At 42.9% G+C, this 17,906-nt stretch overlaps 1 protein-coding gene across 1 annotated transcript in view; it reads left to right on the top strand.

Moving 5' to 3' along the window:
* LOC146870146 (uncharacterized) overlaps positions 1-17,906 on the top strand; it is a 139,525-nt gene that overhangs the window by 115,937 nt on the left and 5,682 nt on the right. The window contains exons 2-3 of the mRNA XM_085628848.1: positions 2,378-2,521; positions 16,851-17,019. Coding sequence (XP_085484974.1) covers positions 2,417-2,521; positions 16,851-17,019 — 274 coding nt within the window. The 5' untranslated portion in view covers positions 2,378-2,416. The remainder of the gene's footprint in view (positions 1-2,377; positions 2,522-16,850; positions 17,020-17,906) is intronic.

Below are 17,906 nucleotides of genomic sequence, written 5' to 3' on the forward strand. Positions count from 1 at the left end.
CCATCTGCTGGGACCCCGATGGATACTGCCCTCTTGGTCCACCCTAAACTTTCTTACACCATTCTTGGTTCCCTCTGATGATGTCATTGACCTAAGGAACTTCTTGGTGGACGCCACATCTCTAGAAAACGGACCACCGTTCAAGGCTGTCTCTCTTCCCTGACTTTCCCAATTGCCTCCGCAGGACCCACCTTAAAGGCAACAAAGGAAAGCATAACTCTACTTTTGAGTTCCACATATTCTTGCTCTAGCCCTGTTAAGAGCCTTGAAAAACGAAGGCACAAAGAGCATATTTCTTTTTTTTTAACTGATGAACCAGCTCCTGGCGTTTTCAGAATCTTCTGAAAATCAGTGCAGTGGTTTGTATGAAAAGACAGATATTCCCAGAATCTTGCCTTGCAGATTTCTTCAACTCTTAAATTCTGTCTCCCTACTGCCAGCAGCTTGAATATCCCCTCTTTATTTGTATTAACCAAGGCAGCAAGTGAAGTATTTACATGACACCGTTTCTTCTTGGCAAGATTGATAAACAAGCATTGTCATAGTCAATAGGTCTCGCTTTTGGGACCTTCTAAGTATTTAGTTATGCAGCACAATATCCTTGGTGCAACCACATCAACTGTTGCGTGGCTAAATACTTATAAGGTCCCAAAGGCGAGACCTATTGGCTATGCAATGCTTGGTGTGGTTGTGTGTGTGTGTGTGTGTGTGTGTGTGTGTGTGTGTGTGTGTGTGTGTGTGTGCGTGTGTGTGTGGTTGTGGGTGCAGTTGTGGGTGTGGTTGTGTGTGTGGTTGTGTGTGTGTGTGGTTTTGTGTGGTGGTGGTGTGTGTGTGGTTTTGTGTGGTGGTGGTGTGTGTGTGGTTGTGTGTCTGGTTGTGTGTGGTTATGTGTGTGTGTGTGTGGTTTTGTGTGGTGGTGTGTGTGTGGTTGTGTGTGGGGGTGTGGTTGTGTGGTTGTGTGTGTGGTTGTACGTGTGGTGTGTGTGGTTGTACATGTGGTGTGTGTGGTTGTACGTGTGGTTGTGTGTGTGTGTGTGGTTGGGTGGGTGTGGTTGTGTTTGTGGGTGTGTGTGGTTGTGGGTGTGGTTGGGTGTGGTTGGGTGTGGTTGTGGGTGGGTGTGGTGTGTGTGTGGTTGTGTGGGTGTGTGTGGTGGTGGTGTGGTTGGGTGTGGTTGTACGTGTGGATGTGTGTGTGTGGTTGTGTGTGTGGTTGTGGTTGTGTGTGTGGTTGTGTGTGTGACAGTAATACTAAAAGCATCTCAAAATAAAGGAACACAAACATCGAGTTTGTGGAAAGAGAAAGCACGTTGTAAGTCAAACGGGCGCAGCAAAGCATTAATACAACAAAACAAACAAGATCACTTAGCGAAGACTGAGTGCTGATAATGGATACACACAGCCCATCATCTTAAGAGTTCGATTGCAGCCAATGTGAACTCAAACCTGCCCCCTCCTTGTGAGTTGCACCCCATATTTTATGAGTTGTAACTGCTGCCCCCATCATAGCGCTTTGAGATCTAAAGCGCTACATAGGTCTAATCGATTAACCAGTCGCCGACATGCTGTGCTTTTAAAGAGAATGTGCCAAAAGTTTCCAGCTTCCTCATCATGTCCTCATGAAAGCGCCAACGAAAGGACTCCCTGAGTGGTGCAACGGACATGAAGCAGCCGCTGCGATCAGAAATAAACACTGTGAACGTTGTCCAGTTGCGCAGTAACATTTCCTTAATGTTCTTTAAGTCACAAAACAGTAATGCTGAAAGCATCTCAAAATAAAGGAACACAAACATCGAGTTTGTGGAAAGAGAAAGCACATTGTAAGTCAAACGGGCTCAGCAAAGCATTAACACAACATGTTCTTTGATGTTTGATGTTCTTTGAACGAGAACATCAAAGGGGCGCCGCGAAAGTGATCGCGGGCGCTTAATGAGCATGACGAGGTTTGCCAGCCTCTGCTCCTAAGCGCGCGCCCTCGCACATGCACTGTAGCTCTAGACTGGCCATGGTAGCATTTTTGGAGCCCTCACAAAAAGCCTCGCCAGTGCAGCGCATGCGCTGGGTCAGGTGAGACCTAAAAAGCATATGAACGACTTGAGGTAATTTCCATAAACCAGCATCCTTATTCACAAGACAATTCTGCATGGTGTGCGCATTGCTTGAATGGTCCATGTTTTTCAATATGACAGCATGTCAAACGATTGTACTTAAATGATTGCTCTGGTATTTAGAAGTATTTTGAAGTAGATTGTGGTGCTGTGTAAGCTCCCTTTGCCACAGAACGTGATCGACTGTAATTTATTAAATAAATGATGTGGTGAAAAACAAACGTTCAGTTGTACAGAAGCAATGAAACGCTATTTGTTGTCTCCCTTTGCAGGCAGTAGTGGCCCAGCCTCTTGTGACGTGGCAGAGTGTGATGCCTGAAAAGGCACTGGGGAAGGGGTATGTGGGTATGGCATCCGTAGTTGGCGTGGGCAGCTGCGACAGCGTGGCCAGCATTACTTCCAACCACTCTGCTCTGGTAAGTGGCACTGAAGCACTGGGTCTAATTTTGCTGCTGGTGGTTAATTGTTTTGCTTGTTCATATGCTTAGCAAATATTGACATTTTCAGGCAATTTAGATGTGAGAGTATAGAAGTAGTGGAAAATAGATTGATGGATATGGAGGACACACTACATCATTCGCGGACTGCAGAGCCGAAGTTTATGTGCGTGGAAAAACACTGACTTTGAAGACTGGAGTCGAGGAGAGATTTCAGATTCTCAGGGCTGTCAAAGCCAGAGAAGGAAGATGTCTGCTCTCCTTCCTCACAACCTTTGGTTTAGAACTCACGGAATCACATGTATGTCCGTCCTTTGAGTGTAGATAAAGATGCCACCATTTTACTGCCCAAGGAAAGCTGGATGAGGAATGGGGCCATAACTGTGAGGACCTCGCACCAGCGTCGGTAAAAACATCAAAGAAAAAACAATTTAACTTCAATAAAAAAAAATAAGAAAAAGTTGCAGTAAGTGGCTTGAAAGAGTGAAGATGGGAGAGCGATGGGGCAGCTACTTTTGAAGGGAGTTAGTAGGACAAGGCAATGGGAAAAGGCAAAACCTGTCAGGGTTGCTTGATTACAGAAATTATATAGCAATATGATGCAGAAAAAAAGAGCGAGTCGAAGTGAGTTATCTGGTGGTGAAGTCGAGGTGGAGTCACCCAAATACAGTTGGGGGGGGGGGGGGGCACTCGAGAGCATCGAAAGCATGCAGTGCAATGCAAACATGTGAATAAAAGCAATCAAGCAAAATTGGCCAGCAGGTTAGTTTGTACTTGAGGGATTTGGGTGGGGTAGGGTGAATTCTACCTCTCAACTTCTATTATGTGACCGTATAAAATTACAAAAAGATCTTTGAAAATATTACCTTAAACCTGGAGTTTGCCCTGATTCTTATACGCTTCAAGTTAGTTCCTTTGGTGCACCCTTGTGGAAGAGCCTAACAGAATTGAACAAACAGCACTGAAAAACAAAGTTTCTATTCAGTCATTGCCTGGCTGATTCCATTAAGGGATTCATCACAAACTACCTCCTCTAGACTTCTCAAAACTGAGTTCTATTTAGAGCATCCCATTTTTGGACATGATTCTGAAGCACCCGAGTATCGTCCTACTCCTCACTAACCTATCACTGACCCAGCTGATATCGTTCTACTCTTTCCAAAGAAGTACCTCTCTGCAAGTGAAAGAAATGTGCCACCCGAGTAATCTGTGCCATCTCTGCATAAGAATGGTGATGAATTTATTTGCCTCTACTACTTCTGTGGTGCTGGACCAGTTTCCTACAAACAGCCTAAAGTGCCATGCAACTCCTCAATCTTAACCCAATCCTCTCCAACAAATACACTCCTTCTAAATCCCACAGATCTTGCTCTTCCACATCACACAATCTCATCCGTATCACCACACTAGAGACACAATCGCGCACACACACACACACACCCAACTCTTATTGCTTCACAGCTATTGCAAGGTTAATCAATGCTTACTGAGGACATGGACATGTTGCTGACTTGCTCTCAAAAAATAACGTTGGCATCGTCATCATAGAAGTACCTGTCACCACCTCATCCTCCATATTCAAAGGCCTACTTCGACATGAATACATAGCTCACCAGCAAGTCATCCACAAGACTTGACATTTTTCAGAAAAACACCCTGCAACTCTGGACACCTAAATTGTTCCTGCCCACCTCACTTGATTTATTTCTTAAGCCTTCTCTGATCCTCCACCACTTCCTAGCCATCTCTGCAACCTAACAAACATACCATTGTGCTACAGCTAGTACGTCATCTCATTATTCACATAATTGCACATCTACAGCCAACAGCAATATCTGACTTAAAGCCTTCAACTTCTCTAGTGATTTTAACAGAAATTTCGAATTCTGCCTTTGCTTGTATCATCTGCATTATGACAGCTCATCTCACATACTACTGCGTTCATCCTCTCCAAAGACTATATGTCGGATTTTGTTATGTTACCTCAACATCTGTCCTGACCAGTCATGACCCCTTATCCGTAGCCAGGTCATTCCTTTCAGTTATCCCATGCTGCCCCACAAAGAATAACCAAATCAAAAAAGATCAAAGCACGCCTATTTAGACACGTCCTTGCAGCTGTATTCCACCCATTGCTACACTCATTTCCTCAGCATCCCAACCATTGGCACCTCAGCACCTTTAATAAAACCCTTAAATGACCGAAATACACTTCTATTCTACATTTTGCCACATGCCTCCTCCGAGACCAAAGAGATTTCTACCACATCGCTTCCATCCTGCAACTACTTAACTGGTTAAACATAACCACCCATGTGCAAAGTCATTCACTCACATTTCCCAAACTACCTTGCTGATAGTCCTTTTTATGTAGACTCATCCAAACACCACCAGCACCTCTTTCTGTGAGACTAGAATAAGGGTACTCACAAACATTAAACCAGGGGCCAAAAAGTATGGTCTGAGGCATGATTAAGGGCTGCATTGATGCCAGCTGGGTGAGGGTTTTCATTCCATACTGACTTCTAAATTTAGCCCCTAGTCAAGTCCTAGATTTGACAATACAGTGGTAAGCTGTACCAGAGTCGCTATTCCTCTGCCGTACCCAGGGGAACGTCGTCTGCGTATGATATTACTACTTTTGGTGGCTTAAGTGTACAAAGGAAGTAACTTGATTGTTGAATTAGAATAAAATAAAGTCTAATGCCTCACAATCTTAGTATGCCTTTAATCTTTTATCTGTAACCATTAGGAGTGCTTAGTTAAGGTCGCATCTACTAAAGAAAATCCTTGACAAAGACTCCTACTCCAACCCCTCCCCCCAGCAAAGTGTGCCATTCACTGCTCAGGAAAGACACATCCATCCTCGACTACTAGACCTGGCACAGTAGGAAAGGTTTAGCCTTGGCACAATGAGAGCACACTTTATCTTGGCTTTACCACTTCATCAAAATATTCTCTGGAATGTAAGTCTCTGCATGTTCCACAACACAGCGTCATTTCTTTGGTGAGAGTTGTCCCCCAGTCTCACCATTCAAGCTACTCAAGTTGTTGCGTAATGAACATGATGGAAATTGTGGAACTAGAAAGCATGTGTTTTTTTAACGTGACTGTGACCTCCTCTTGTGACAAATGTTGTGCTCTTTACTTTCTGAACATATTTCTTAAATCCTTTTATTTACACAAAGATAGGAAAAACTTGAACTAAACACTGGTAGGAAGTATATGATAAGAAAACAGGACTGTATCCCTACAATACTTACCTTTTATCCATAGTGAGAGAATTCTCAATCTCCTAGTCTGCTCATTAAAATATGGTATAGTGAGAAGATTATTATCTCTAACCCTGGCGTAACGAAACTCGAGGGGGTCAATCGATCAGGAGCTCTCCAGACAGATTACTGTGCTGAGAGGGCCCCTCTGGGGCTTGGGGGCCCCCGTACGGCGGAGGCTGTGGGAGCCTGTGTTACTCCACATATCTTTAAACTAGGAGTGCTGCAATGTGGCGTTACCTCTGCTTTACCAAATTGTTTCATGATGGTCAAATCCAAACCTCCGTATGCCCCCTTAATTGTCATTATGCGATAACGTCATTATGCGATAACGGTGGGTGAGCCACTGAAGGCCCAGCCAAGCTTGAGCCTCATGCCTGGGCGAGGATCAACTCGAGGTTCTTTTGGACATTCAAGCCTAAGAAGAAGTAAGCCTTCATGTGGCTTCTGTCTTCACCCACACTCTATATCTTGTGCCACAAATTAAAGACACAGCATTACCATTAGATATAAAATGAGAGCAACAAAGTGATATCGATCTAAAGGCAGAATTGCACAATTTGAAGGCACAAAACCTGAGCTCAGTCCCAGCTTCAACACTTGACCAAATTGTATCGTCCTATGCAATTGATTTATTTCATTTTGCCTCCTTTCTCTTCATTACCACATTTATTTTATTTGAAAAGTTTTATAAAGCGCGAACATGACCCGTACGGGTATCGGAGCGCTTTACAAAGGAGCGGATGCGAAAGGAGGTAGAGGCATGAATACAACAACATAAAGGATTTTAATAAGCACAAAAAGAGCAACAACCCATCTTATGGGACATGTAAACTGTTAGTTGAGCAACATATCTTATGGAGCATATGGAGGGGCAAAATTACAACGATGAGCATAGGTATCAAAGATTATCCACGGGAAATAAAAGTTAGATAAGGTGGCCTCTGGACTATTGCTGTAGATGATCATTAAGGAGTAACCATTTTTTTTTAACACACTTTATTAGTGACTGCTGTACGTTCTTGTGTTTACAACATATAACCATGCAAATACAGTCTTTTTGGTTTTCTCCCCTCACGTGCCCTTCATCTCCCCAGACATTTGTAACAATCCAATGTCTCCCATCTTGCATTAAGGAGTAACCATTTAACTTGCTTTTTGAATGGGGTGGTGGAGGAGTTAGGTCTGATATCGGAAGGAAGAGCATGCCATATTCTTGGTGCAAGACCAGAGAATGCATGGTTGTAAGTTTTTAATTTTTAATTTGGGAGGTTTCAATAGGAGGGTGTTAGAGCTTCTTAGGGTCCAATTCAAACCAGATGGTTCAAGTTTTCTAGCCAGGTAAACAGGGGTTTTATAGTGAATAGCTTTGTGCATCACGCAGGCTATCTTGAAGTGAATCCTAGCTTCTATAGACAGCCAGTTGAGTTGAATTAGGTCTGGAGTGATGTGGTCATGTTTTCTGGAGCCAATGATGAGTCTGGCCGCAGAGTTCAGAGTGGCTCTTAGAGGTGCCAAATTGGGTTTGGGTAACCCAGCAAGGGTCACCATTCTATTCTCGAAGTGTGAAATAACTAGGGATTGGACTGCAGATTGAATGTCCTCCGAAGGCAAGAATGGCTTGCTTTTCCTTAATGTGTTGAGCTGAGGATTTGCTCCCCTTGTAGTTACACTGATGCGATCTTGCATATTCTGGTATTTGTCCAGTGTTATGCCTAAAGATTTCGCAGAGTCAGCAACATGAGGGGTGCAGTTGAGAGCTATAAGTTGTTTGAGGCAGTCTAGAGTAGCTGCAGAATGATTGTGGGGGGCAATTAGGAGGAATTCTGTCTTGAAAGTATTTAGCAAAATATGATTCTGAGTTAACCATTGTTGAGTTTTTAGCAGCGCACAGTTGTGATGTCATCTGGAGAAGCAATTTTCAAATACAATTGTGTGTCATAAGCATACATATGGTATTAAATGTTGGAGCAGTTCAGAATTTTGGTGATGTTCCATGAAGAGATTGAACAGCGTGGGCTAGGGTGTGGAAGCATAATGAAACACTGGAGTTCAGGATGTGCTCTGTAGAAAAGTTTCTCTTGTGTTTGATTTAATAAACTACATTGTTTTGCCATGTATATGAACAACCTAGGTCATCCAGAAGGCGCTCATGACAACTGACGTTCCTATCTGTTCACTAATGGCATTGTTGTGAGAGAAGGGGGAGGCAGGAATCTTTGCAAGTTTGTTTGTAAACTATCACTTTTAATAAATGCCTGTCCATGCAGTGATATATTCTGGTGTACTAAAATGAAAAGCTTCTGCATGTTAATTAAATATTTTTGAATTTCAAAGAGTCCTAATTATATTTTACATGTTCATTTCATGATGCGTTTAAAAATGAACATGTGGTTAAAGCTAAGTGGTGCAGTAGATATTTGCTTCTTTTCCTTTATTTCAATTAATGTGGAAAGAGTTTTGCGCCAGGGATAGATCCCTTTTGGGCAGATTGGAATAATAACATAAGATCTTGTTGAAGTGTCTGCCAAAATGTCTTAAAAAATTCCAAAGGGGTGCCGTCCGGACCCACCGCTTTTCCAATAGCTACCAACATTATAACTCCCTCCACTTCTTCCCAGGTAAACGGTGCTGCTGATCTCTCATTCTGATCATGTGTGACTTTAGTTGTCTCTAATTCTGAACAAAATTCCTGCATTTGATCGCCTCCACCTATAGTCTCGCCCTCTGCATATAACTGATGATAATATCTATTGAACACATTCAGAATTTCCACCGGAGAGTCCTGATCTGATCAAGATGATCCTTAATCCTATGAATTCGATTAGTAACTTCCCTCTGATGTAATCGCTTTGCTAATACCCTGCCTGTATTTTCTACTATATCATATATCTCCCCGAGTATTCTCCTCTGATTAGCTATAGAATAACTAATAGTCTCCCCCCGTACCCCGGCCTTAAAGGCATCCCAGACCATAGAATCAGAGGCTGTATTTCTATTAATTTTAAAAAACTCTTCAATCTAACTACTCATGTGAGCACAGTATGCCTGATCCAGCAACAATGTCCTTTCAAAAGTCCAATACTTATGTTTGCTCTTAGTGCTTATATGTAATTCTAATATTACTGGGTTATGATCTGAAATAACCCTGGGTGTGATCTTGATGGTCTCAATAATTTGAGCTGAGACAAAAGAATAGTCCAGACGCACTAATTTCTTGTGAGGGGCTGAATGAAAAGTAGCTCCTGGATCGTCTCTTTTATGCCTATGCCACACATCCACCAACCCAAGTTCCCTAACTAAGCCTTAAGTGGCTTTGAAGACTTTAATTTTTTTTACCCCTATTTGGTATATTACTAGTTATATCTAAATCACTATCCGAATGTATATTAGAGTCTCCACAAAGAATTAGAGGATGAAGCCATAATGCTAATTCAACACTCGGGTAATGCAGCACTTCCGGATCATCTAGATTAGAACCGTACATGTAACAAACAGAAAAATAGGAGTCGTTGATCATAATTTCAGCAATGACCCACCTCCCTAAAGTGTCCTCTTTTACCCTTTTACAGACTCCAAGGCTATGCTTTGCCAAAATGGCTACCCCTTTGGTCGTTGTGCCTTGCCTGTTACAAGCAAGCACTTCTAAGCCCAAATCCCTCAACCACCCACAATTGTTCCATGATATATGGGTCTCTTGTAAGCATAACGTATCAATTTGCATGACCAGTAAGATTTTAGTCATACTTCTCTTTTTCCTATCATTCAGGCCACATATGTTCCATGAACATATACAAATTCTACCAGTCATCATCATATCTAGGATATTCCAACTCCAATCTGAACAGCCCAAACCCAAAATTAGATTTCATAGCGACAAAAACATTATTATTTCTCTCATAGAAACGCGTACCATAACCATAGCTAGTAACAAAGAACAATGAAAAGCAAGAGTCCCACCCCCTACCCCCCACTCCTCCCCCACCCCTTGCGCACCCAACCCCCCCTTACCCTCCTCCACCCAAATGAGACATAAGGACCATAGTCCTCTGTGATGGGAGGTAGATAATCCCCCCCCCCCCAAACGCAGAAGAAAAAAAAAGGGATGGTGTGCGAAAAAAAGGAAAAAAGAGGCACAGCAGGAAGAACAACATTAGTCCCTGACATCTATAGCAATAGATGTCAGGGACTAATGTTGTTCTTCCTGCTGTGCCTCTTTTTTCCTTTTTTTCGCATAAAATTTATATATGAAGGTCATGCCCAATTTTTCGCATAAAATTTATATATAAAGGTCATACCCAATTTTTGTCTCAGAAATTCTAGCAAAGGAGCTCTTAAATAAAATTTAAGGTAGATATTGGCACCTTATATTTCCCAGTCCTCATAATTGTTCGATTTTGTCCCAATATCTACCTCAAATTCAATTTTAAGAACTCCTTTGCTAGAATTTCTGAGACAAAAAATTGGGTATGACCTATATATATAATTTTCAGTTTGGCTGGATTTAATAAAAAAAATCTGTCCCCCCTTCGCCTGAAATAAAGGAATCCGTTACCGAAGATGCCATCTTCTCTCAACAGTGGCCTGGCAAAAATCAGGTCGAACAAAAAATTTGCACCCCTTTCCCGCTCTCTTCCTGTCCGGTCTTGCCAAATCATAAATTGCTCCAGGTAATAAAAAATTATTATGACAGATCAAAATTGCTTTCAGTTGATCCCCCAGTTTTTTTCCGTTGGTTGAAAGGGAATCTATGGGCTCTTAGCAGTTCAACTTTCCAGTCCCATTGTTGAAGCTCAGGAAAGGCTTCTGAAAAGAGTTCTACTATGAATTGTCGGACATCGTTACCCTCCACTTCTTCAGGCACTCCCAAAATCCGTAGATTGTTTCATCTGGAGTGATTTTCCAACTCAACCAACTTCCAGGCTGTATCATCTTTCTGAGCCTTCAAAGATTCAGTTATAACCTTCTGCTGAGCTAGCTCATCTTCCAAAACTGAAGTTTCATCTGGAGTGATTTTCCAACTCAACCAACTTCTAGGCTGTATCATCTTTCTGAGCCTTCAAAGATTCAGTTATAACCTTCTGCTGAGCTAGCTCATCTTCCAAAACTGATATTCGAGCTTCGGCTTCCCCAAATCTGGTTGTAAACTCGGAGCAAGTCTTAGCAACTCTACACACAACATTCTGCAATTTTCGTCCCGCTCCCTGAGTACGTAACCCTTCTGCCCTGGTCTCCTCTCGGTGGGCCATTATGCTTTGGTAAATGGTAGAAAGAGTGATTTCACCTTGAGGTTCCATGCTTGATCCGGCTGCCTCTTTAGATGATTCACCATGCCCCGCTTCATCACACAATTTTGGCGAAAATGAGTAGTCCCAGACCAGTGAGCCAACTGGAGCCAGAGCTGAGTTTACCAAAGATTCGGGTTGCTCCCTTTGTTTCCAAACAGTCCCCTTGCTTACAGAGACCTCATCACCTGTCTCCTCTTCATCCAACCACAGACTGCTCATGTCACTACTATCCTCTGCCCATTCTCTCCCTGGACTCTCATTCCCAGAAGAGTTGGAGGGATCCGACATGGAATAGAACTTATCCCCCGAATCTCCTTCTTTAGTGCCACCTGTAGCTGACTGATCCACATTCTGTGTGTCCAGAGTGTGTTCCTTCTTCCCCCACTTTCCAGACAGCTACTGACACAGTTATAGCTGATAGCCTCTTGTTCCTGGCCCGCCCTTAGAGGGTTAATAGTTAAGGTAACATTGAATACATCCAGTACAGGTTTATTAGCCCCATTCTCGGACCTTATATCTCCTGGGATATCGGATCCAACCAAGACCGGCTCACCCTCTCGTGCATTAGGGGAGATTGCACTGGTTACATCGGTACTAACCACGACAGTGTGCAGCTTCCCTCAAACCCTGGGCCACCCTGCTCCCCCCGCTCTCCTCACTAAAAGCAGCCACAGCAGCAGAAACAGAGTCAGTACCTTGTATTCCAAAGTCAGTGCCTTGTGTTTCAAGGGGTAATGCTTCTACTGCAACATTGTTTCCGGGTTCTGCCGCAACATTGTAACCGCATTCCACCGAAGCAGCAGCAGCCTCCAAGACTTCTACTACGCTCTTCCCTTTGCCGGTTTGAGTTTTAAATAGTGCTGGAACTGTAAGGCGGCTACGGGTAGCGGTGCCACCTTTCCCTGCCAAAGCAGGAGAGGAACTTTCTGCTTGTCGGCGTGCTCCACCGCCACCTCCTCTTCTGCTGCGGACCTTCGCGGGAACTGTGCCCGCGGGAGGCCCCCGGGCCTTAGCGCCCTTGGCTGCATTCTTTGGAGGCATCGAGCCGGGTGAGCTGGGTGGGTAGAAAAACCGAGCCGTGTGCTGCCAGCACACAAACCTAGTGCAGACTAATCTTGATGGCTGTGGGAGAATCAAGCGCCAAGACCAGAACCTCCAAAACATGCCGTAATTTACATCCAAATCGCTCTACATCGCCTAGGACCGAGCAGTGAGACAGAGTGGGGGGTTAATCCAGGAGAGTGCCAAGATCCAGCTTACTCAGCTGAGCAAGCTGCCGCCATCTTGCCTCGAATGACTCCTGACCCTGATAAAGTTAAAGCGCTGTCAGCTACTTGCCTCCCGCAAGATGTCACCAAGCTGCGATCCATTTTAGGTATGGCCAGCTATTGCTCAAGGTACATTTGTGAATTTGCTACTGCAAGTGCCCTATTAAGAGAGTTGACAAAATGAAATGTGCCATTCCAATGTGAATGTGATAAAAGCTTCAAAAGAATAAAACTTGCAATTGAGAATGCAACCGAGATGGCCTACTTTGACCCCAAGCTACAGACTGAGATCACAGTGGATGCAAGCCAGGTGGAATTGGGGGCAATCCTTGCTCAATATAATGGTCATCCGAATGCTCAAAAACACATTGTGGCCTACGCCAGTTGGGGTTTGTCTGACACAGAACATGCCTATTCTCAGCCAGAGAAGGAAAGTCTTGCTGCAGTGTGGGCCTGTAAACATTTTCATGTGTTTCTGTTAGGAATATGTTTCAGTATCTTCAGAAATCCAAAAGCTAAGACGCCCCTTTATATTAAGAGGTGGGGTTTGAGACTGCACGAGTACGATCATGCCAATGTACACAAGGCAGGAAAAGACAAGAAACCTGCTGATTTATTTCTGACGAGTACCACTACGTTGTAACAGTTCAACATCCAAAACATCGGAGTACATCAATGTCATTGTGAAGTCCAGTACACCAGCGGCCATATCAATCAAACAGATTATTGAGGCCACTAATGCTGACATAAAAACATAATTTTAACAAAATCCTGGATAAAAGGTGTGTTTGACCTTCTGCTGACTATATCAAATTTAAAAAATGTTCAGGATGAACTGTCTGCGACCAAGGAAGGTGTTGTATTGAGAGGCTCCCGAATTGTCATACCCGAGAGCCTAAGACAACAGGTCATCGAACTAGCCCATGAAGTACATTGAGGCATTATAGCTACCCAAGGAGCCCTTAGATACAGAATGTGGCTCCCACACTTGGACAAGCGAGTTGAGAGAGAACTTAGAGTGTCATCTTTGCAACTGCCTTTCACAACATCCATGTCTAACCTTCCCACAAAAGTTTGGAGAAGTATTTGAAGTTGATTTTTTTGGGCCCTATGAAACAGACATCATCTCATAGTAGTCATTGATGAGCATTCACATCTCCCGGTACTTTTAAATGCCGACGATGCTGTACTAATGGCTCGTACCCCTTCAAAACTACAGTAAGCACTCAATGAATTTGCCCAGTTCATGCAGGGTCTGGGTTTAAAAAATATCAGTAAAACTTTCATCATGAAAGACCTACTTAATATCTGTCCTGCTATGGCTACTCTAATCATTAAACATCTTAAATCACCTTGACAGCCAGTAGATGGGAGGGATTTTCTTCACAGCTAGTGCCTGTTGGATGTGCTTTCTGATATGCTGTGCTACCTTGGGACTGAATCGTGACCTTTGATTCCGACAATTGGCACCACCACTCCTTATTGCAAGGAAGGTTGTGTTCTCATTCCACGTTATGTATAGTTCTAAATATTTGGGCCTTCCAGCATTGCTCCCTCTCATCATCTGGGTAATACATTCTTACATCACCAGTTTATCTACCTGTAAAGCATGAAAATATCACATAAATCCTCCCAAAAAGTGCAGCAGATCCTAATAATTTTGCCAATCATGGAGCTATCTGGAGCTTACCTTTTGTTGTGTATGCAACTGTTGTCTCCCACCTACTCTCATCCCACCTGGAGGAAAGAGCCTCATAAATGATTATAAGTATGGCTTTAGACCCCAGAGGGAGACCGAAAGGGTATTGCAAAGTATCAGATAAGTGCTATTTGGCTCTAGGGATACTGACCCTCCTTGTTCTATAGTACTCCTGCACCTGGGCAGAATTTGATACTATTGACAACTGCATGTGTATTAACATGCTAGAACTTCGCACTGGAATCAGTGGATTCTGATATCCTGGTTCACCTCCTTCCACTTCAACCATCCCATCATGTTAAAGTGGGTTCATAATATCCAAGTCAGCCAATACTCTGTACACAGTCTCTCAAGACTCCATTCCAATATCCACATATATCATCTCACTGGGGTCATTAATTCCTCTGATATTGATTATCACGTCCATGCAAATGAAACATATCTCCATCTCAAGCTATCTAACAAATCCGAAAGCCCATCTGATGCTCTGTATTGCCTCTTCCACATTCACCATTGGAGGCAGGAAAATGTGCTGTGCAAAATGGGAACAAATCTGAGATCCTCTTCATGGGGGAAATACTAACCTAATCCATCTACCCTTTTCCTTGAACAAGTCACTAGCTCTCCTCCCCCAACATGTGTTTTAAGTTCATAACCTGGGAGTTGTTTGATAGTGATCTTTCTTCCATATCCCAAGTATTTGTTGTCACCAAATCTGCTTTCTGTCACCCTCGTCTGCTGAGAGGCGTCCTTCTTTTCCTCCACCTCTCTCAAAATATTGCATTAATGCTTGCCCTTATAATCTCCCGCCTTCGTATTGTAACAGCCTGTACATCAGCCTACCCAACAAATCCTTTCTGAAATTCCAAGCTTCTAAAAATCATTTTACTAGTCTGTTTGGCCTGAACTGCTAGGACCATTTCACACTCACTCTAAAGGCCCTGAAATGCCTCCCTGTTAAAAAAAAAAAAAAAAGTGAACTTTAAAGCCCTTTAATATGAATGAATGAATGAATGGATGAATTTAATTTTTATTGCACAATTACTTAAAACCATTTGAAATATAACTTACATGCATTTTTAAAAGAAATTAAACAATTTGGCTCACAATTGGTTAAAAACCTTTCATACAAAATTAGTTCACGTACGGCATTATATGAACCAACTAAAAGAAAATGTGTTATACACATTAAAAAAAGGTGAGAGATTACCAGTTCAACCTCATTGCAAATTTGATGTATCTACTAAAATTGGTATTTAAAACGGCATTGTCACAAACTAATTGCTGGAGACTGATTATTTAACAAACTAGATGGGTCTTTTATATTGCCTGGTCCCTCTTCTTCAATAAGCCTAAGACGCAGCTCGGCCATGTATCTCCCAAATCTGGCCAAGTCTGATGGCATCTGATGGTAAGGTGCAGGAAAAAAGAACCCAAGTTGCTTCTTTCACTGTCTAGACCCCGTTACACAGCCATATTTGTTTTAAAAGCTTCTGACGGGGCTGAAGCATGCCGGGACAACAACAAATCCAGTGTAGCAGAGATTCAGATTTAAAGTTGCAGATTCTTCATCTAATTTTGAGTTCAAGGAACTTCCACCCTGGGTTTAATTCTCTAATTGGGAGCGGCACTAGTCTGGCCCATAAAATGTTTTTTAGTGCTTTCCTTCCCAGTGCTTGGTTAAGATAGGGCTGGGTTTTATGCCCTGCATATGATATCAGCCCGGGTTGACCTCTTCCTGTTACATAGTCCGCTAGGTCGTTTCTATGTGACAGTTGGTAGCATTGTTTATTGATTGAATTTTTAATGGCCAGATAGTTTATTGCTCCTTGATCCCAGTTTTGAATTACTAAACCCAACTCTCCCACTGCTTTCTCCATATAACATTGCCATGGGTTGGTTGAACCCTCGTAGATCGGCTTCAGCATGTTCTTTAAGCTTCTGGCTGGGGCTGTGAGTATTTGATAAGCCCTTTTATAAAACTCTACACATAAGATAACCCGACCACTTGACCAAGCTATTAATCCTGTCACTTCCATTCAAAAGTTTGAGATCCATGAACTAGAACCTGCTTTCAAACATTTAATTACCGTACAAAAAATTTGGAGGACGCTCCTTTCACACACAAAGATCATTCCTATGGAACGTGCCTAGAGTGTATGTTAGAGTCTTGAGAAAGCTTTTAGAAACCTCTCTTTTCAGTCACTCATATGGCTAGTTGGCTAGGAGCCGTCCACTCGACTTCACTCCATGACCTTCGAGTCCATGTTAGATGCCTAAAACCAGTAACTTCCACTAAGGTCTAGAAGTAAACTGCATTTTTCTTCATTAAGGCTTTTACATCTTGATTGTACACTTGTTTTATTGCTCAACTGAAAGACGATTCTTGCATAAAGCACTTTGAGGCTAACTCCAGTGGTTTACAAAACTCAAGTAAATAAATCATACAGTGGAATGAAACTTCTTGCCTCCTTTATATGCAACTGGTTTCTGATCTTCCTATGGAAATTCATCTCCACTGCTATCATGCTGCCTGAATCTGGTCTGGATGTGTATTGAATCATTTTATAGTTGTGTAGCTCAAGATCCATTCCTTGGTAAGGTTTGTTGGGTAGATCGTTTGAAGATAAATGAAGGCAGATTTTACCTGGGGTTGCTCACTTGTGAATGTACATCTGATTTTCCCTGCACTCAAAAAGTTACAGGTTGTGGAGACCCGCTTTGCAGATAGAGGGAGTGGTTTGTTTAATGGTACAGTCAATTGTGCATTTGTCTTTTCAGAGCGATGAGAGGTATGATTACCTGTCAGCTGAAGAAAGAGATGTTCTTATGTACTTGGAAGAAACCATTGATTCACTGGATGCGGAGGGGGACAGCAGACTCTCCACTGATGACTCTGAACGTGCCGAAGATATGCCACCTACGTCCCCAAGAAAAGCAAGCCCTGAAAGTAAATCAAACCTTATTTTTCACTATTGGTGCTCCGATCCTCTGTTTTAACAGTTCTTTTAAAAGTAAATGTGTCTAGGACTATAGGCTTTTGACCAGTTTTCACGATTTATGACAGTGACCTTCAGTGACATAGCCATGTACAGATGCTTCACAAAGCTATGATGGCTATCGGTACTCCAGTGGTAGTGTGCTGAGCATCAGCAGAGATGCATTGGCATTGGTAGGTGAAACAGGAAAAACCAAAAAAGGATTGAATCCTATCCAGATTGGGGTGCTCTGGTAGAGCTGTGTGTGACCTTCCTATCTCCATATCTATGGGCACTGCATGTCATGAGTGACGTGAGATTTCCATATTTCACTGGCTAGGTACATCGGTGTTTATGTACACTGCCAGAGCAGGGTAAGCCCCAGTACTTAAGTAGCCCCTCAGCACATCAGAATTCAGATTGAGATCTCAATACATCAATAGTAATGGGTTTTGTACCCCAGAATTGATGTATACTGTCAGCATTGTCCTGCCTAGCAGGGAAGGTGGGTGAAAGATGACTGCTAGGGAGACACCAAGGCCAGGATTGAGGTGCTCTAAACATGCCAGCTTTGTTGGTGTTTGAGTGCGCAAGGGTTTTGTGGCAATCCTAAAGAGCATGCACAAACATTTTTACTAGAGTTGGGGCAGTTAAATTGAGCCTTTGGGTCAAATCTCCATGTTCTATCAGAAAAGATGAACCCCGCCCCCCCCCCCTCCTTCACCACCCCTTGTGAGATGCAGTTAAAGTAAATGCAGACATGGTCTCTGGCTAAACACGGATGCGAGGTATGAAACCCTCACCCAACAAGTAGGACTTGAGTTTCTGGGCTCATTAATAGAATGGTATGAAATTCACT

The sequence above is a fragment of the Triturus cristatus genome, chromosome 1_1 (assembly GCF_964204655.1).
Source record: "Triturus cristatus chromosome 1_1, aTriCri1.1, whole genome shotgun sequence".
Lineage (NCBI taxonomy): Eukaryota > Metazoa > Chordata > Amphibia > Caudata > Salamandridae > Triturus > Triturus cristatus.